At 38.0% G+C, this 20,876-nt stretch overlaps 2 protein-coding genes across 10 annotated transcripts in view; one reads left to right on the forward strand and one right to left on the reverse strand.

Annotated features, from left to right (window-relative positions):
* The window catches only part of LBR (lamin B receptor), a 46,711-nt gene extending 35,928 nt beyond the window's left edge, over nt 1–10,783 (forward strand). For 4 of the 9 annotated variants that reach the window (XM_043511701.1, XM_043511703.1, XM_043511699.1 and 1 more), the window contains exons 8-15: nt 200–394; nt 2,252–2,355; nt 2,856–2,981; nt 3,104–3,272; nt 7,165–7,245; nt 7,369–7,491; nt 8,781–8,942; nt 9,454–10,783. In XM_043511701.1, the coding sequence (XP_043367636.1) occupies nt 200–394; nt 2,252–2,355; nt 2,856–2,981; nt 3,104–3,272; nt 7,165–7,245; nt 7,369–7,491; nt 8,781–8,941 (959 nt within the window). In that variant the 3' untranslated portion in view covers nt 8,942; nt 9,454–10,783. Of the gene's footprint in view, nt 1–199; nt 395–2,251; nt 2,356–2,855; nt 2,982–3,103; nt 3,273–7,164 lie in introns of all 9 variants that reach the window. The other 5 variants (XM_038395832.2, XM_038395835.2, XM_043511704.1 and 2 more) reach the window with 3 other exon arrangements.
* A 1,371-nt stretch (nt 10,784–12,154) lies between these two features.
* The window catches only part of DNAH14 (dynein axonemal heavy chain 14), a 551,687-nt gene continuing 542,965 nt past the window's right edge, over nt 12,155–20,876 (reverse strand). Inside the window, exons 85-88 of the mRNA XM_043511487.1 lie at nt 19,157–19,305; nt 16,459–16,616; nt 12,710–12,856; nt 12,155–12,367 (exon numbers count right to left, since the gene is read on the reverse strand). Of these exons, the coding sequence (XP_043367422.1) occupies nt 12,155–12,367; nt 12,710–12,856; nt 16,459–16,616; nt 19,157–19,305 (667 nt within the window). The remainder of the gene's footprint in view (nt 12,368–12,709; nt 12,857–16,458; nt 16,617–19,156; nt 19,306–20,876) is intronic.

A 20,876-nucleotide genomic window follows, 5' to 3' on the forward strand; every position in this document is an offset into this window, starting at 1 on the left:
TCTGCTAAATGCTTAGCTGAACTGGGGCACATCTTTACACATGATTAAAAATTAGATAATTATGTCATTGTAGGTATCTTTAAATTTTATTTTTCAAAACGTCACAAAATCATGCACAAATGTAATGAATGACTGCTATATTAAAAGTTATGTCTTTTGACTTGGCTTATTTGTTAACTTTTGTGTTTCTTTTTTAAAGGATTTTATGCTTTTGTCCTGACTGCTGCCGCTGTTGGAAATTCTTTATATTTTGAAATTGAGCTTCATTATTTATATGACCATTTCCTGCAGTTTGCAGTCTCTGCTGCAATTTTTTCTGTGTTGTTGAGCATTTATCTCTATGCCCTGTCCCTGAAAGCACCTAAGGAAGAACTGTCACCTGGTGGAAATTCTGGTAAGTGTGTGAGTAATATTTCAAACCTTTTCTCCCTTCTATTTTATTACACTTTGACTGTACGAACAAGTCTTTACTAAGTCAAATCTTAAGTACATTTGAGGATAATTGCCATAATGGTCTGGCTAATTATTAATGTTTTACTGTTCTCATATTTATATTGCAAGTTGAATCTTTTTTAATAAAGATGCAGATCCTGCATAGCACCTCAAATTTAGTTGCCTTTTTTTGCATAATGAACTTAGAAGCATTATTTGAAGTATTTTACGTAGCCTTGTCCTTAGAGATGAGAGGAAAATTATTTTTCTTTTTCAGTTTTCAGCATTTGGTAGTCTTCTGTATAGTCACTTTTTTATACTTTCCCCTGTTTGTTGAGAGCTTTCCGACAACAGCTTGTGGGGAGGAGCAGGGAGAAAATGATTGACTGAAAAACTAGAAACACTGGCAGTGGGAAGTTGGGGTAGAGGAGAATTTCTGTGTATTATTTTAACTCCGTTTTTTTGTTGTTTTTTTACTTGGCTGCATCCTTTTTTAAATCTAGTAGTTTAACTTAGTTTTTGGAAGAATAGTTTGGCTCCAGCGGTACTATTTATTTATGCAAAGTTAAACATATGCATCAGGTTTTTGTAGGATCAGTGATAAATTGGGAGGAAAAGATTGACTATGCACAAATTTACCAAATGTACAAATAAAAGTAGATTTTTTTCCTAAACATACAGTTATGATAGTAATAATTTTGGCTTTTACTTGTAACAGGATGGGGGGGATGGGACTTCAGACCTTGCTGGTTAACTGCAGAAATGTGTGTATATAACACGACATTAAACTGACAGAGTTGCTTCTAATGGAATAGCAGTATGATGACTAACAAGGGGAGTTATCAGATAAAATGAATGAGTGAAACAAGAAAATTATTGAAAACTTGAGCTTACTGGCTTTTTGCTGGTGTTTGGGAGTGAACAGAAGGAATATGAGAAATTGTCTCAATAATTGTGCTTCTAAAAGTATAGTTCTAATGTTCAAAAGGTGACTTTTTAAAAATGGTATTTTATGTTTCTTCTATATAAGATTTTTTTCTACCTGCCAACTGAGCCATTTCTGTCCTTCTTGTCCATCTTCAAAAGTTAGCAAGAATTCTGCCTTCTAGTATATTCATATAGTATCTCTTCTCCCACTTCCTCCCCCCCCACACACACCAAAAAAAAATAGTCACACTTTATTCACTTATGTATTGTTTCATTTTCTTGATTAAAACTGCTACATGTTCTTGGCTGAAGGTACATTGCTGCTATCCAGTACAGAGTGAGGGGTGGGATGGGGAATTTAAGAATAGGAGCAGCTGAGATTAGTTAGTATGTAACTTGCACATGGGGGTTGTGATGTCACTGTCACAGAAAATGAAACAAGGAGTACTTGTGGTTTCATGAGCTACAGCTCACTTCATCGGATGCTGTAGCTCACGGAAGCTTATGCTCAAATAAATTCGTTAGTCTCTCAGGTGCCACAAGTACTCCTTTTCTTTTTGCTAATGCAGACTAACACGGCTGCTACTCTGAAACCACAGAAAATGAAGTTTCACAAGCTCCTGACAGCAGAGTTTATGGAAGAGGCAAACTTCAAGGAGGAATAAAAGATGAAAAATTTCCTCAAGCAATTATTAGGCAGACTTAACTTACGTTTTTACCATATGAGGGCTCTCTGGGAAAATTTCATTATAGCTTTTTTTAATTCATGTTTTAGGATTACAGCTTGACTTTTAACCACAGATAAAGTAATAGCTGTTTTATAAGTGTCAGAGGAAGGTGGTGGGGAACAGACAGAGAGCCATTACTGGAAGCATGTGCATTTTGTTTGCAGGGAACTTTGTTTATGACTTGTTCATTGGACGTGAATTAAACCCTCGCATTGGAAATTTTGACCTCAAATACTTCTGTGAGTTGCGTCCAGGCTTAATTGGCTGGGTGAGTATGAGTACTTTTAACCATTTTGTTTTCACTTGCTTGGATTTTATTAAATATGAAAACTTTTATTTGTGGTAAAGAAATATATGTTTGAAAGAGGGGGAAATGTGCAAAACAGCTGTGTATTAGAAGACATGATTAAAACTGTTGTGACAGATCTCATAAAAACAGTTTTTACAGCTCTGTCACATTGGCTGTAGCTCACAAAAGCTTATGCTCAAATTTTAGTTTCTAAGGTGCCACAAATCGTCCTTTTTTATTGCTTGTATTAAGCATTCTAAAAGTGTGACTATGCAGAGGCTATACTTTGTTGAACAATGGTTACTAATGAGTTACCTTTTTATAAAATTTGTAGTTTTTTTTTTTTTTAAATAAATGTAACCTAAATCTTGGGTCTAAATTGCCAGACAGTTTGCTTTTAAAAATGAACTATAACATGGTAGAAATAAGTGCCTTTAAATTTGTACAAAATTTGTAGTGAAATCTGACTCTCTTTTTAGGTTGTTATTAACTTGGCAATGCTGTTGGCTGAGATGAAGGTACAAGATCGTAATGAGCCATCTTTGTCAATGATCCTGGTTAATAGTTTCCAACTTCTCTATGTGGTGGATGCTCTTTGGAATGAGGTAACTAACATTCCTTTCAGTCTATATTAAACTTTTGCTTACATATCTAGTTAAATTGTGACAGACTAATGTACTCAGGCTTTTTTTTAATGTATTGTAAATTTCCTTCCCAATTTCTCTAGGAAGCTATCTTGACTACAATGGACATTACCCACGATGGGTTTGGGTTCATGCTAGCATTTGGAGATTTGGTATGGATTCCATTCATCTACAGTTTACAAGCCTTCTATTTAGTCAATCATCCTACTGAAATTTCTTGGCTTATTGCTTCTGCAATTATTATTCTGAATAGTAAGTCATGAACATTTTTTTTACAATTACAAAAATATTCTTTATTTCCTTTGCTGAAGGAAGGATGGTCCTGTGGATAGGGCACGTAGGAGGGTGGGAGTTCATTTCCCTTCTCTGCTACAGACTTCCTATGTGGCCTTGGGCAAGTCATTTAGTCTCTGTCGCAGTTCCCCGCCACAGTAATAGCAGTTTCCCCACCATAAGTTAAAAACTGTGAGGCCCCTATTACTACAATAGTTCTTGAGTAGGCATATTAAGTATTATAGGTTTACATACACTAAAAAAACCTGAACATATTCTGGGCAACTAATGAGTTGCTTAAGAGGGGATATTTTTTGGCTAGCAATTACTGCAAATAATAGACTCATGTTATATTCACAAGGGGGACTTAGACACCTAATGTGGGCTGTTGTAAAATGAGGCAAATAGCTAGATGAGTTGATGTACCCCCTGGAAGACCTTTGATACCCCCAGAAGTACACATACCTATGGTTGGGAACCACTGTTGTATGGGATAGTCCACCATCTTAGACAGTTCAGCACCTGGTTCAGAACCAGTGCCTGATTTTGCATGCATTGTGGTGAGTGGGTCCATACTTTCAGGGCAGAGGCCTGGAGGCACCTGATAAGGCACCTTCTTCGTTGGGTGATTCCTATACATAAAACTAGGAGAAACAGTAACTATAGACATTGAGCTATGATTGGCCTGCACACTTTACTAACATGTATATCAAGTTTTGGATCCAGTCAAATCTGTCTAGTGATGGGTAGACCTTTTGCCAGAGAAATCTTTCCACTACAAGGTAAACTGTCTTTGTGAAGGGAGGGAATCAAGGAGCTCTTCTTGGCGTTTAACACAAATCCGAGTACTCGAAGCAGATCTAGTGTCTGGATTGTTGGACTATGTGCTGCTGCTTGGATCAGAGCTCTGATCAAGATGTCATCTAGGAAGGGATAAGGACATGTGAGAGCCCTGAGACTGGAGCCTGGTTATTACTACCACCAGCATCTTGGTAAAGACTCAGGGGGTGGATGAAAGGCTAAAAAATTAGAAGCGTTTGGAACTGGTATGCAAATCTCAGCAGTCTGTGGTGGCATGGTCATATGGGAATGTGGAGATACACATCTGCTAGATCCACAGAAACAAGGAAGTCCCCTTGAGGCAGGGATGCTACTGTTGAAGCTAGGATCTCAATCCAGAATCTCTTTTTCATCCACTTGGTTGAGCTGCTTGAGATCCAGGATAGCTCTGGGACACCCACAGTCCCCTCCAGTGCGCTTCTGAACAATGAAGTATAGTCTTAAGAATCTTTCTTCTGGGGGAACTTTTTCTATTGCTCCTATGGCCAGAAAATGTGAGTTTTTAACACCAACTTGTGTTTGATGCGGGTTTGGATGAACAAGGTATGGGGTGGAGCCTTTAGTTTGAAGAAGTAACTGTCTCTCTTACCCGCTGTCTGTAGTTGATAGAGATCATACTTCTAAGAACTGGGAAATTCTGCTTCCTAGATTCAGGAATGGATGTAGGCATATTTGTTTGTTGTCATAGTGGGCTCTTAAAGTTGGTGAACCCACCTTTTGATTTTCCACCCAATCTTTGGTTCCAGGGTTTTCCCCCGGTACCTTTGTGAGGAGGATGGACAAAGATAGCGATCACTGCTTGCAGAGGCAATGAAGTCATTGTTTCAAAATCATGCATTCTTTATTAATTCATCACACAAATAGGGAGATAACTGCCAAGGCAGCCTGGGAGGGTTGGGGGAGGAGGGAAGCACCAGGTGGGGTGGTGGATGAGGGGAGGAGGGAAGGACAAGGCCACACTGCACTTCAAAACTCATTGAATGCCAGCCTTCTGTTGCTTGGGCAGTCCTCTGGGGTGGAGTGGTTGGGTGCCCGGGAGGGGGGCACGTTCTTGGGCATCTGGGTGAGGAGGCTATGGAACTTGGGGAGGAGGGCGGATGGTTACACAGGGACTGCAGCGGTGTTCTGTGCTCCTGCTGCGTTTCCTGCAGCTCCACCAGATGCCGGAGCATATCTGTTTGATCCCCCAGTAGCCTCAGCATTGCATCCTGCCACCTCTTATCACGCTGCTGCCACCTCTCATCTTGCTCCCGCCACCTCTCATCTCGCTCGTTCCTCCTGTCCTCGCGTTCATTTTCTGTTTTCCTGGACTCTGACATTGTTTGCCTCCACGCATTCTGCTGAGCTCTTTCAGTGCAGGAGGACTGCATGAGCTCAGAGAATATTTCATCGCGAGTGTGTTTTTTTTCGCCTTCTTATCTGCGCTAGCCTCTGGGACGGAGATGATAGGGGGAGCATTGAAACATTTGCAGCTGCGGGAGGAAAAAAGGGAGAGTAGTATTTAAAAAGACACATTTTAGAGAACAATGGGTAGGCTCTTTCACGTTAAACCAAGCTGTTGATATTACATAGCACGGTTGCATTTTGCCTCTTATATTGAGGGCCTGCCGGTTTGGTGTTTTGAGATCACATGCGCAGGGCCAGGCAACAGAATTCGACTTGCAGGCAGCCATGGCAAGCCACAGTCTTTCAGCTTCTTCAACCTTCATAACACTGAACTGTCACTTTGCTACTGTGGAGGCAGAAGATCTGGCAGCAGACTGGAAAAAGGGGTGTGTCTAGCACAGTCTAGGCAACAGCTTTGAACTGCAGACAAGAGGGGAATAGTCCATAAATATTAGAATTGTGGGAGATGCTGGGCTACAAAAATCCATCTCGATGATCTTTTGGACGAGAAGGGCTTTCCTTTCAGTCTCTCCTCTGAGAAGAATAGTCTAGCTGAAGATCTAAAATATTTTATCCTCTGCAAATAAAATGGTAAGGCACGTCTGACATCCAGTGTATGAAGCATAAGCAGACAAGCATGGGTGTGGCTAGCACTGGCTGTGCTACAGCTTTGAACTGCCTCCTGAAACTGCACACAAGAGGGGAACAGAAGAGCCCATATGTATCAGAATTCCGGTAGAGCTCCTCGAAAAGCAATAACACTTATGAAGTAAAATAAATCAATAAAATTTATATCTACTACCCCCAAGAGAAGCAAAATGCACCTTTTTTTCTTTCCCTTTTTCAGTGTTTAGGTTTCTTTCATTTGAATAAATGCTTAATTTTTAATATGCTGGAACATTGTCCCATTTTCCTTTAAATTTCTTTTGTGCCCACCCCTCTTCTTTCTTACATTTTAATCAATTGTTCTGTGCATGCAGAGTGCTAGGGTACATAGTAGTACACTAATGCAAACTTCAAAAACGTACAGTGAAACTTTAGTGGCCCAGGTGCAATGTCTCATCTACTTTTTAGCTTTGTTTTTTTTTGTTTTGTTTTTGTTTTGTTTTTAAGAATCAATTTCTTTTCTATTAAAAAGTTTACTTGCCTGGGGAGAGTGGGCAATTAAACATGGTAAGACTATAGTAGTATATATGAGGAGAGTAATAAAAAAGGAGGCAACCATGAATGTTGTGGTCTTTTGGACGTACATCTACTTGCAATGGTATATTGGGCATGTATTTTCCCAAAATAGGTGTATTGCTGAGGAATATAAGAACCTGTTGTGGGTTATTTAATAGATATGCAAAACCCGGCATCATGTGAAAAATGAAACTTGTAAAAAGGCAAAGTTCTTGGTAAAGATTCTCCAAAATCCTATACTTGTATATAAATCTTCAGATACAATATTAAGTATATTAGTATTTGAAACCCAAGTTTTCTTTATAATATTTCAGTTCCATTAGTGAGTGATTCTTGAGAGCTGGGTAATTATGTGCCTAATGAAATAATCTTCTGATTGCACAAGAGAGTATTTTGATGATAGAAAAGTTGACTGAAATCTATTGCAATTATGAAATGAAAATAATTATTTTCTTTATTTTAGTCTTTGGGTATTACATTTTCCGTGGTGCAAACTCACAGAAAAATGCATTTCGGAGGAATCCAAATGATCCCAAATTGGCTCGTAAGTATCTTTTGGCTAACTTAATGTTCAGTTTTTTACTACTATCCATACAATATCTCTCAATTATGTACTCTATACATGCACATTTTAAATGTTATTTTTTACCCTACTTTCTGTACGCAGACTTGAAATGTATTCCCACTGCAGCTGGAAAAAGTCTTCTAGTCACAGGCTGGTGGGGCTTGGTTCGTCATCCTAACTATCTAGGTGATATTATCATGGCTCTGGCTTGGTCCCTACCATGTGGTAAGATCCTGAAACTAAACTGCTTGCTATTAAAAACTTGTGCATGTGTTTTGGCAACTGACTTCCATTTTCTAATTTGCCAATGATTATTTAAGATGCTAGACTGCCTGTAATTAACAGAAAGTTAAATTCAGTGTCATAAACCTGATTTGACATCTGGTGTCCCACTATATAACCCCTTTGAACCAGGTTTAGATCTTGGATAAACTTCTGACTCCTCCTGCTCTACCTATGCTCTTCTGGGGATGGCTGACTGGTGAGCCCCTTCTTCATTCATTTGTCCTGAGGCTGCCAGCTGGGCTATGATATTTTTACAAATGGAGCTAGAGAAAGTACTTCTTTAGTAGGCAGAGTTTCCCGCTGCTTAGGGACAGGCATCCCCAGATTCGGCAGGATCTCAAAACAGTACATCCAAATGAATTGATGTGAGAGCAAACACACATGAAGGGGGCTATGTGTTGAACTCCTGTAACTGAGCATTATTTTTTTAAACTCCAAAGGTTATGCGTTAGAATTAGAATGCAGCTAAAATTGAGCAAATCTTCCACAATGAAAAATGTTTCAGTTAAAAATCCAAACTTCAGAAAGTATGGAAATTCAACATTTAGCTTCAAATATAAATTATTTCAGCTTTTAAATATTTTGACTATAGTGAAGTTCACCTAAAGAGCACTGTCAGCAGTCTTTCTTATCTTAAATTTGGAGATCTAGATAGGGAGGATACTTCACCTTTGCATTTCCTTGCTTTTTTATGCCTCTCACAATACTATAATGTTCTCTCAATGCATTTTTCTGCCTGAATCTCCCTATTGCTTTAGTCTACAGGAAGTGTGCATCTGTGAGCTTTAATGCAAAATTACTCGCTTTAAGCATTGTAAAATTTGTCACATGCGTACATAAAACAGAGAGAGCAGGTTTCCAAATTAAAACATGCCTGCTTCCTTGTACCTGTCCTCCAAAAGCAAACTGTTAGTTCGTAGTATAGACAAACTGTTATGGCACATTTTGCAGGCAATCTTGGTATATCCTATTATTGAGTGCTAAGAAGATGTTCAGTGCTGTACAAATAGATGCAATCTCTTTGAAGATGCTCACAGGCCAGAGCAGGCACATGCCATACAGTTCAGTATAGATAAGATGATGTGTTTTGTATAATGTTTGACCTTATGGTTGGAACCCGATACCTGTATCATGACTTGTATTTCAAGGTTTTTACTCTAACTCTGAATACCAGCATATTATTCTGAGTTTTGCTATATGTACAATGACTTTCCAATTGTGTTCTACAGGTTTTAATCATATTTTGCCATATTTCTACATGATTTATTTCACCTGCTTGCTTATTCATCGAGAAGCTCGTGATGAACATCAGTGTAAGAAAAAATATGGCCTGGCATGGGAAAGATACTGTCAACGTGTACCATACCGTATATTTCCTTACATCTACTAAGGTACTCCAGGAACTTGGGTTGAAACTAAGTCTGCAGTTCTAGATTCTTTGCAAATAAAAACGTGCCCCATACCTTTGCACTTGGTCTATTTGTTTAATTTTTAGGCTTTTTTTAAAGATGTGATCAAACGATGTAGTGAACAAACAAATATGATTATTAGACATAATTTCTCCAAATATTTACCAACTAGTCATTTTAAGCTACACAGTGTGTTCAATTAGAATAAACCAGTTACCTTGTGATGTATGAATAAGTAAAAGATAAGCAAATAGTTCATATAACTCACATAGTTAACTGACTTTCAGTATTACCCCTGAAAAAATGTGCTCCCCCCACCAAACAAACAAACAAAAAAAACTGTAGGGTGTAAGGTTTTGGGGTTTACTACCCAATCAAAATTGTAAAGTTTTGTAAGTTTCTTTTTATTCATGATTACCCAATTTTTCAAGTTAAACTTTAATCTACTGAGTTTATAGCACTGTGATGTGATGTATGTTTTTGTTATAGTAAGGGAATACGATTTCCATCCAGCTCATTTTTCTTCAATCACTTGCTGGTTCCCAGCGGTGAGAAGCTAAAAACCATAGTCCTGCATTCAGTGATAAATGGAAGGTATTATAAGGTGTGGTGTGTAGTACGCACTCTGAAGTAAAATAGCTACAGTGTGTTTGCTCTGAATTTTGTAAAATAGCTCTTAATGTACCATAGGATCCATTGACTGTATTATAAAACCTTCACATTTTTGCTGTACAGTGTTTGAGAATGTGAGATACAATAGCTTTTTTTTTAGGAACAGGGAGAAACTAAAACCATTTCCAGTATTTTTTTAAAAAAATGTTCTTAAGGATTTTGTAAAGTAATGTATTGATTGTCTCAAAGATTAATTGAAGTGTTCATTTAAATATTGTTGGCAAATATGCTATGAAAATGTAGAAAATATGTTCAATCCAAAGTTTGTGAATCTGGCATTACTACTACCTCAAATGTAGGTTTTGCCTTTTATACTGTTGCAAATAGCTAAGTTTTTTCAGTATTTCTATTTAAATCAATTTTTATGTGAATCTTTGTCACATTCTAATATATTTTTGTATATATTTGACTTTTTTTTAACTAGCATGTATATTTCTTAGCTACTTCTGTCAGTTATGGTCTTTATATCCCAAGAATGGAATTCTATCCCACTGCAAAGGCTTAATTTTTATTTGATTAACTGTAAGTGGGTAATTTTTAATAAGGCTGAGAGAGTGCTGAAGTAATTTTGCATTAATGAACCTTGGGGAACTAGTTTTGTCCTGCTTGTCTTTCAGTTGATAGCTTTTTCCAGATACTAAAATTTAGTTAGTCATTGGTCTTGAATTTTAATTGCACTGTGGAGGGAAATTAGGTACTCCATAGTCAGGGTTTCTATCAAACTACAAATTTTAAAAATGTTGAATAGTTGGATGTTTTAAAAATAGTGATAATTGAAAAGCTAGTGTTTTGGGGTTTTTTTTAAATGCACTGAGAGTCCTTTTAGTGAATATAGCATAACTTGTTCAACATGATCATGACAGCTTCAGCAGGTCCAGGTGGTTGCTGTTGTAAGGAGAATATTTTAACACCAAATATTTTGATTCTTGGAAAAAACATGTGGTTACAAGTACCACTCTTTTTAGTGAGGTTAAATTATGCTACTGAAAAATAAACTAGCAACCTTTCTACAGTCGGCATGCTGTTCCTCAGAGACATGGGTATATATCAACTGCAATTTGTTCTGTATGCTCATATTTTTGATGTAAAATTGATTCTTAAGTAGAGTTTTATACAACCTGTAAACTGAAATAAAATTGTTTTAAAAGTGATAGAGTGCAAATTTTGATCACTTATTTAATTGCATTTTTAAGAAAACCGTGCCAGCTGAATCTTCATATGTATAATACCTGAAGAGAAACAAAATTTCAAATGAGATGTTTTATTTGCAAAAATTTTCTTGGCCTTCACTAGTGGTAGCACTTATCCTCTATCATCAAGTTTTTGGACGTTTTAAGCAAAGTTATTTAAACAATCCTCTTCACATTTTTGGTTTAATCAGGAGTAACCCACACTTGTTACAAATGTATCTTCACACTGTGAGAGGCACCTACCACATTAGTTTGCTTGGTTAATCTCACTCAGCCCCAGCTAATGCTGTGCTGTTTTATGTAGGGGTGGGAATGAGATTTTTCTAACATAATGGGGAGGTTGTCTATGAAATAGTGCCTTTAATTTTCTCTGCAATGGTAAGACGTCCTTGCAAGAGAAGACAAGAGGCCCAGCCCTTGAATGTTGGTCAGCCTGCTGTTGGGTAAGAAGAATCTGGTACCTAATTCTGTCTCCTCCTGTGTGCTTTGGGGTGGGGAGCAGTGTTACGTTTACGTGTACTCTTAATATATGTTGGGACAAAGTTTTAATTTTTGTGCATCATCAATATAAATAACTAAATTCTATTTGCAGTCTTTTTCTCATGATGGTGCAGAGGGGAAAATGTACATTAATATTCATATACATTTTGTTGAAGTGAAAAAGATCTTCATACCAGATCAGTGGTAAATATAATCTGGCTGCTCTTTTTAAACCTGGCAAAACTGGAATGCACAAGAGCAACTGAAGTAGTAGTTTCTAGTCAGTTATAAAACGAAGATTATCCCCGTCATTTTGAAGTGGGCTCTGATAACTCCACACTAGCTGCCACGCTTTGGTAAAATACTTAAATTACCATGGATGGAAGTGAAGAATACACTGTTAATACTATCTAAAAGGTCTTCTCATTGAAGCGGTAAACAACGGTGTTCTTTAATTTCAATCATAAACTTAAATCATAGTGCTACTTAGAATGCCCTACTTTTCTGTCTAGCCTATAGAGAGATGGTGCGTAGTTACAGAATTTAAACACTACTTCAGATGAATAATCAGATACCAGGGAGGTGAGTGAATGGATAAAACCAAAGCAGGAAGAAAGTATATGCTGTACATCAAACTGGATTTTTAAATAAGATTTATTTAACCCAAGGAGTGTGGAAGGTACTACGTTATCTTGATAGTATTTGTACAGCAACTAGCTGTCTGACTGTTATTAGTCCTAATGCTTTTGAAACCACTACACTCCCCAGTCGTAGTTGTACAGCAGATAAGATGTGGTTTCATGAACAATAAATGGTGGTGTTTTTTTTTTTTTTTTCTCTTCTTCCAATTTATCAGTCATCCAGTTGGCACAGCATTGCAACACCTCTTGTAACCCAGTGACTGGACGTTCTCATGGTTGGTAGACTGACTGTTGTTACAAAGTTAGTGGACAGACCTGTAGATAACAATATTCCAGCTCTTTGAGGAGTCTGGTAAAGTGGACATTCATAATGCATTAGTTCTCTTTGTTCCTCGTCTGGATTTGTGTGTCTTGCTTGGATAATCTAAAAATGATAATCCAGACACAACAGGATTGTTTAATACCAGGTACATAGTTAAACCAAATGAAAATGTACCCCAAAAATTTTTGGTTAGGGGATCTAGTCCTATTTTCACTACATTAGAAACTAAATCTTGCCTTTTCCTTAGCTGACTCAGGGATCAGCTCCAATTCTTATTCATGCAAAATTTCCACTCAGCACAGTGCATCTAGCCCAAGAAAGAACTACAGGAAGAGGCCATTGGTATTTCCACGGGCAGCCCAAAGTGATGGCTATGCCATCTACAAACAAATCTGACTTTTATGCTAACAGATAGGAAAACCTACATCAGAAGTTAGCTCTGACCTGCTGTGGTAAAAACACTATTTCAGGGAGTGGATAAAATCTGTCATGAAGAAAGGTTTCTTCCAGCACATGTGTTGTAGGGCTCCATCGTGCACCATCTATATATAAACCAAAAACTAGAACACCATTTTCAGGTGGGGAAGATCCCTACGATTAGAGAGAGAGAGAGACAAATACTTGGATTATATATCGTGAGGTAGAGAACAAGACTTCGCTTTTCAGCATCCTTGAGGATGCTGGTAAAGACTTATTAAAGAACGTCATTCATGAAGTGTTTTTACATTTATTGGTAATGCTCAGGCATCTATCATTTAATGAGACAACGTCACATGCTAAAAGGGACAAATTAGTCTTTAGTACTCTCATTTTAAAGGTCAGACTCCATATCACAGTAACTTTTTGTAAAGGATAAAGTAACAGACACTATTGCTAAGGAATTGCCCTTTTTGTACATCTGGCTCCTGTACACTTAGAGTGATTGAAAATTTTCCAGCTGCATGGTGGTTGGCAGCCTGAAGATGGCATACTCTAAACATAAAATATACCCATCACTCCTGTTCATTTACAGGAAGTTGGAATGCCAAGTCCAGTGTGAAGAAGGAAAAAAAGTTCAAGCAGGAAAGAAGTCCAGGGTTATTTTTTTTAATGTATGTGAAAGCAGAGGGGAGCAGGGTGTTTGTGCACAGCTTGATAGTTCCAAGTCATAACAATAACTCTATATAACAACATACTAGTTGTTTTGGTAGCTGCTTATTCTTGTTTTAATGGGGACTGTAAGTTCTTCAGGGAAAGGACTGTCTCTTTGTTTTCACGGTGCTATCACAGTGGGGCCCCCAGGGTATTACTACAAGGTAGGACTGTCAAGTGATTAAAAAAATTGATTGCACTGTTAAACAATAAATCATTTATTTAAGTAGTCTTGGATGTTTGTATTCTGTGTTGTAAGTGAAATCAATATATTTGAAAATGTAGCAAAGTGTACAGTGTTCACTTTATATTTATTTTTGATTACAAATATTTGCACTGTAAAAAACCAAAAAAATAGTAATTTCAGTTCACCTAATACAAGGCCAGTAGATCAATCTCTTTATCATAAAAGTTAAACTATGTACAAAAAAAACCTGCATTCACAAATAAAACAATGTAAAACTTTAGAGCCGACAAGTCCATTCAGTCCTACTTGTTCAGCCAATTGCTCAGACAAACAAGTTTGCACGAGATAATGTTGCCCGTTCACAATATCACCTGAAAGTGAGAACAGGCCTTCGCACAGCACTGTTCTATCTGGGTCACAAGATATTTATGTGCCAGATGCACTAAAGATTCATATGTTGCTTCAACCACCATTCAAGAGGACATGAATCCATGCTGATAACAGGTTATGCTCAATAACCATCCAAAGCAGTGCTGACCGACTCGCGTTCATTTTCATCATCTGAGTCAGATGCCATCAGCAGAAGGTTGATTTTCTTTTTTGGTGGTTCAGGTTCTGTAGTTTTCTGAATCAGAATGTTGCTCTTTTAAGCCTTCTGAAAGCATGCTCCACGCTTCGTCCCTCTCATATTTTTGGGAGGCACTTCAGATTCTTACACCTTGGGTTGAGTGCTGTAGCTATCTTTAGAAATCTCACATTGGTACCTTCTTTGTGTTTTGTCAAATCTTCAGTGAAAATGTTCTTAAATGAACATGTGCTGGGTCATCATCTGAGACTGCTATAACATGAAATATATGGCAGAATGTGAGTAAAATAGAGTAGGAGACGTACAGTTCTCCCCCCAGTAGATTAGTTACATATTTAATTAATCCATTTTTTTTAAATGACCATGGAAATATGTCCTCTGGAATGATGGCCGAAGCATGAAAGGGCATATGAATGTTTAGCACATTGGCACATAAACACCTTGCAATGCCGGATACAAAAGTGCCATGCGAACGCCTGTTCTCACTTTCAGGTGACGTAATTAAGAGTGGGCAGCATTATCTCCCCTAAATGTAAACAAACTTGTTTGTCTTAGCGATTCGCTGAACGAGAAGTAAGACTGGTGGACTTGTAGGAGGCTCTACATTCTTTTGTTTTTGAGTGCATTTCTGTAACCAAAAAAAAAAAAAATCTACATTTGTAAATTGCACTTTCATGATCAAGAGATTGCACTACAGTACTTGTAGAGGGGAACTAAAAATACCATTTCTTTTGTTTGCCATTTTTACAGTGCAAATATTTGTAATAAAAAACAATATAAAGTGAGCATTGTCTACTTTGTATACTGTGTTGTAATTGAAATCAATATTTGAAAATGAAAAACATCCAAAAATATTTAATAAATTTCAGTTGATATTCTGTTGTTTTAACAGTGCAATTAAAACTGTGATTAATTGTGATTAATTACGTTAACTGCAATTACCTATTAGAAGGTAATACCTTTCAGAGTAGCAGCCGTGTTAGTCTGTATTCGCAAAAAGAAAAGGAGTACTTGTGGCACCTTAGAGACTAACAAATTTTCAGAGTAGCAGCCGTGTTAGTCTGTTAGGCTATACTTCAACAAAAAAGCTTCAAAAACAGACTCCAACCAGAGACTGCTGAATTGGAATTAATTTGCAAACTGGATACAATTAACTTAGGCTTGAATAGAGACTGGGAATGGATGAGTCATTACACAAAGTAAAACTATTTCCCCATGGTATTTCTCCCCCCCACCCCACCCCCGACTGTTACTCTGATATTCTTGTTAACTGCTGGAATTAGCCTACCTGCTTGTCACCATGGAAGGTTTTCCTCCTTTCCCCCCCCTGCTGTGGGTGATGGCTTATCTTAAGTGATCACTCTCCTTACAGTGTGTATGATAAACCCATTGTTTCATGTTCTCTGTGTGTGTGTATATAAATCTCTCCTCTGTTTTTTCCACCAAATGCATCCGATGAAGTGAGCTGTAGCTCACGAAAGCTTATGCTCTAATAAATTTGTTAGTCTCTAAGGTGCCAAAGGTAATACCTTGTTAGAGCTGCCAATTTAGGGTTTAGTAAATAAGACCATAACCCTTTGAGTGGACTTGTTCTCAATAAATTGCAAAGTATATTGCTCTAGTATTCACTGCTCCTTACCCACTTACAACCCCGAATACTGATATCTATGCCCCCTCTATCCAAGACAGTGAAGAGGTGCTATCCCTTAATTACCTTGCCTTCTGTCTCTCATGGCTGCGTTTCCATTCTCAAAATTTTATTGGTGTCTGCTGTCAGAAATGCACTCTTAATTGCTGGCCTGGCCTCAACGTGAGGGTCCAGCTGGGACCTAATAGCAGAGCAGCCATGGGCATGTTCTGTATATACTGGGGTTAAGAACCTTTCAGTCTTGTACTCTGCCTGCTGAAAGCCCTCTCTGTATAGGTACTAGCAATAGTCAATCTACTAAGGATGAGTTGGAAATGAACAGAAATTAAAAAGTTTTACTTCTGATTTTCTGCTGATGAATTGTGACCACCAAAATGGGACAGAGGGCAGGGTGGTATTTTCTAGTTTGCTACAGATTCAAAGCATCATGGTGTTTGACTCAAGTTTTATGAATACGAGTATAATGTTAGTGGTTTAGCAACAATTTAAAACAAAGCCAGGACAACTTAAATATGGGGGAAGGCAGCGGAGAATGAGTAGCAATACCTGCAGGCAAGTGTGTCTAAAAAACCCCTGTTTTAGACCTGACCTTGGTCCCTGCCACATTTAGTTTGGCTTCTAGCTGCCGTTACGGCCCTTACCTTAAAGGCAGTTTGTATTATATTTTGTTTTCTTTTGATGTCTCTGAGATTGCAGTCTTCATCGGGGATCGTAGGAAGCAGTCTATGGGCAAAAGTTAGAGAATCCACTGCGATTCCATTTTGACGAGCATAGTTCTGCAGCACAGCAGTAAGAAACCCTGCAGGAGTAAAATACAAAACAACCTAGTATCAAAACACGCAGTGTAGTTAAGACCAGAGCTGAGTTTACTCTGAGGCCCACATGTGCTATGCCATCCCAAACTCAAAATGCTCTGAGAACTGGCATCATATCATTCCATGAGCGCCATCTCTCAGTGACTTTCAAGTTAAAGCTACTCTGTAACGTAAATACGCAGTAGTGACAAGTAGAGTCTCTCACTCCCTTCGCTTCCTGCCCGGAATTTGAAAGTCAAGGATTTTTTTTTTAAAACAATTAAAATTTGTTGTTAATACATGATCCAGAACAGAATCCAGCTCAGTACTAGACCTGTGCTCTCTGCAAGAGTCAAAAAATAACAAAAATGTAATCTGGGTTAAATGCAGAAAGGGATTTAGGTATCACAATACCTAATTTTTAAAAACCCTGCCACTGTGTTGAATCATCATCTCCAAGGTGGTCATCCAGCCTCTCTATACAAAACAGGGAAGCTAACCACTAAGAAATACTGAGGAGAGGCTTGGGCTTCACAGCCATAACCCCATACCTGGATTTAGGGCTAACCTGGCTTAGGTGCCTTTCTCAATGCTACACTGATTCAGGCAAATTGGAGATTTCATTGTGGGTGAGTGCTCTAAAAAGTTGGATACAGACATGCACAAACCATCCAGCCAGGAAAATTCTCGTTCCTAGCTGTTGTTTGTTGGGGCCTGGGGAATGCCTAGTTTGAGAATCCCACCAGGGCTTGGGCATGAACAGTTTGGCAGATTGTGCCCATCAGCACAAATTTTAGGTGTCTTGGGAACTCTGCTGGCAGAAACTTTGTGTGTGTGTGGGGAGGGGGAGGGTTCTGAGCATCTCAGTGGTGCCTAAATGTTGGCTGTAAGGGCCTAAAGTGGCAATTAGGCACCTAAACCCCTTTGTGCAGCTAACCCACAGCTTCTTAGCTGGGCACATCTGGAATCAGCTCTTTTTACTTAGGTGCATCTGGTGCATTGTCACTAACTTCCACTTTAAGATCCACGTTTAGTGCCTCAAAACCCCAGTTCAACTGCTGCCTAACTCTATAGGCATGTAAAGTCCTTTTGTCATCTAAATTTCTGCCAGTGGGCATACACAAAGCTGTTTAAGTCCTGTTCAAGCAGTGCTGAAGCTGGAGCCCCGCCACCCAGGGATGAACTGAAGTCATGGAGCTCTAATAAAGTCACAAAAAGAAAAGGAGTACTTGTGGCACCTTAGAGACTAACAAATTTATTTGAGCATAAGCTTTCGTGAGTTACAGCTCACTTCATCGAATGCTCTAGCTCACGAAAGCTTATGCTCAAATAAATTTGTTAGTCTCTAAGGTGCCACAAGTACTCCTTTTCTTTTTGCGAATACAGACTAATACGGCTGCTACTCTGAAACCTGTCAATAAAGTCACAGGCTTCATGACAGATTCATAGTTTTATGACTGGTTGCCTTATGCAGCTGCCACTAGGTGGCAGAGGACACCTAAACATTAGGCATTGTAATGCTGATGCTAAGTCCCCCTTTTTGGATCTAGCCCTAAGTTTTTACACAATGAATTTGCTGAGTAGAACTAAATTGTGATGTTTTAACTTAAGAGGTTTATTCACTTTGATATCCTCATAAGATCCACACCTCATTTTTTTTTTTTGCGAGAGTCCCAACACATGCACATCACATAATGCTAGACACTCCATCTAAAAATCGCAGGTATCAACACTGAGCAGTTGCAAGTTCAGCTCATTTTTATAATGAGGCCTTTGGAAATAATGTATTAACAATTTCCTAAAACCAATAGGGGCACTATTCTAACCCCTTAAACCTTCATCCCACAGTCAATGTTTTTTCCAGTCATTTTAAACTTCAATTTGTCTGAAGGGCGTAGGTGCAATATGCAGTGAGAAAAAGTGCTGGTGCCATAATATTACAGTTTAATAACCAAATAGCCCTGACTTTTGTTGGCAGTTAATTCAGTTTTGGATGCCACCATGAACGGTCATCATTTAATCAGTAAATGAAAAATGACAAAAGTTATATGGCTAAGCTGTGCACGCAGAAAGGGAATCAGCATGGATAGCCAATACTGCTATATAATCTACAGCCTTATTTTTATGATCTATATTATTCATGCAGCCTTTGGACTGTCTTCGAAATAATCTTTGCTGAAAAGTAACAGTGTAATCCAGGCAGATTTAAGGAAGCATCAACTGGCCAATCTTTTCCAAAATAATAATGTCTTCTGATTTAATCATTAATGAGGTGAGCAGCGTTGAAACTAGGTGGTCAGCCAAAAATGAAGATATAAATTAAATCAAAATTAAGTATTAACTGAATACAGATTGGGAAACAGCCCAAGTTTTGGTATGATTTTCTACAAAAACAGAAGACAGATTGCCCTGAAAAGGAAGAACCAGTTGCCTGCCTCTAAGACATGAAACTCCCCCAGTTCCAAGACTGAGAGAGCAGAAGATTCGAGAAGAAAAAATTACAAATCACTATTCGTTATTGATGACTGCCTATTTACTAGTGTACCTTGTGGGGAAAAAAACCCTGAAAGCCAGAAGCGACTGGGATTTCCCTGAATGCTGTTGGTGGATATGTTGGGCCTATCGCCAGTCGGTGATGAAAATGAGATCCCAGATGTTTTGGCTTGTTTCTGAAGCATCATTAAGCTGTTATACCTGTGTTTTAAAAGAGTGCAATAAATGCTTAAGCAGGTTTTTTTAACGTTCCGTCCCCCTCAAAAAAAACCCCAAACCCTAGCTCACTTGTTTGAAAACAAAATCTTTCTTCATCATTATTCTTAAAGGCATATGAATTCCCTAGCAAATTTTCTAAACGTTTTTAGATAAAACACATAAAAATTAGCAAATTAATGTCTGAATGCAACTAGTAAGATCACAGCAAATCATATTAAATCAATGCTATTTAGGAGCAGACAACTGTGAATTAAATTTGGCACTTTGGTAAGCTCTTGTTACTGATTAAATATGATACAATGTATTTTATTCAAACAACACTATTCAATTCACCTATGGGAGAGAAAGCTAGTTACCTCAAAGTGACACCAGAGCCTTGCAGCTTAAATATTATATAAGGTAGGAGCCAAAATTTGCTCCCCTTATTTATGTGAATAATTTCATTGGTAAATAGCTGCTCATGTGACAAAGTCAAGGAGGATTTAACTATACATGTCTAAAGTGACAAGACAATGGCTATTTATTATTTACATGAAATGAGATGGTGCTCTCAGTCCAGTACTGGACAAGTATCTAGAGATCACAAAACCCTTACCACCACTTGCTACTAGTCTGAGCAGGGGGACAATGTATTGCATAGAAAGGGAGACTGAACTTTTGCTTCATTGCTAGAGGTGGACCTTGCAGACAAAGCTGGGGGCCAGAAGCTTGCATTTTTGCTGCCTATACTGAACCTGTTCTCTAGCTAAATAGAGGACTTCATTCTCTGGAGCTGGCAATCCAGCACCTTTCAACATCAGTGAACATTCAATAAAATTAAAAAAAAAATCATGGTCAAACCAAGTATTGACTGGCTGTGATGTTAAAGAGAATTGTCTGTAAGGGTCATTCTTCAAGCAAAATGGATCATATAAGAATTTTTTTTAAAAGAATAAGATATATCTAAAGTTTAAAAATCTTTACAAGTAAACAATGCTCAGGATTTGTGTTGTTTAGTATGAAGACTTTTAAACTTCCACACACATAGATTCTGTTTAGATATTTTCTACGCTATTCTAGATTTTTAACCTAATTATAAATCACACTATAAAAATAACAATGAGTCTGCTGGCACCTTAAAGACTAACAGATTTATTTGGGCATAAGCTTTCATGGGTAAAAAAACACTTCTTCAGATGCATGGAGTGAAAATTACAGATGCAGGCGTTATATACTGACACATGAAGAGAAGGGAGTTACTTCACAAGTGGAGAACCAGTGTTGACAGGGCCAATTTGATCAGGGTGGGTGTAGTCCACTCCCAATAATAGATGAGGAGGTGTCAATTCCAGGGGAGGCAAAGTTGCATTTGTAATGAGCCAGCCACTCCCAGTCCCTATTCAAGCCCAAATTAATGGTGTTACATTTGCAAATGAATTTTAGTTCTGCTGTTTCTCTTTGAAGTCTGTTTTTGAAGTTTTTTTTGTTCAAATACAGCTACTTTTAAATCTGTTATAGAATGTCCAGAAAGACTGAAGTGTTCTCCTACTGGCTTTTGTATGTTACCATTCCTG

The sequence above is a fragment of the Dermochelys coriacea genome, chromosome 3, assembly GCF_009764565.3.
Source record: "Dermochelys coriacea isolate rDerCor1 chromosome 3, rDerCor1.pri.v4, whole genome shotgun sequence".
Lineage (NCBI taxonomy): Eukaryota > Metazoa > Chordata > Testudines > Dermochelyidae > Dermochelys > Dermochelys coriacea.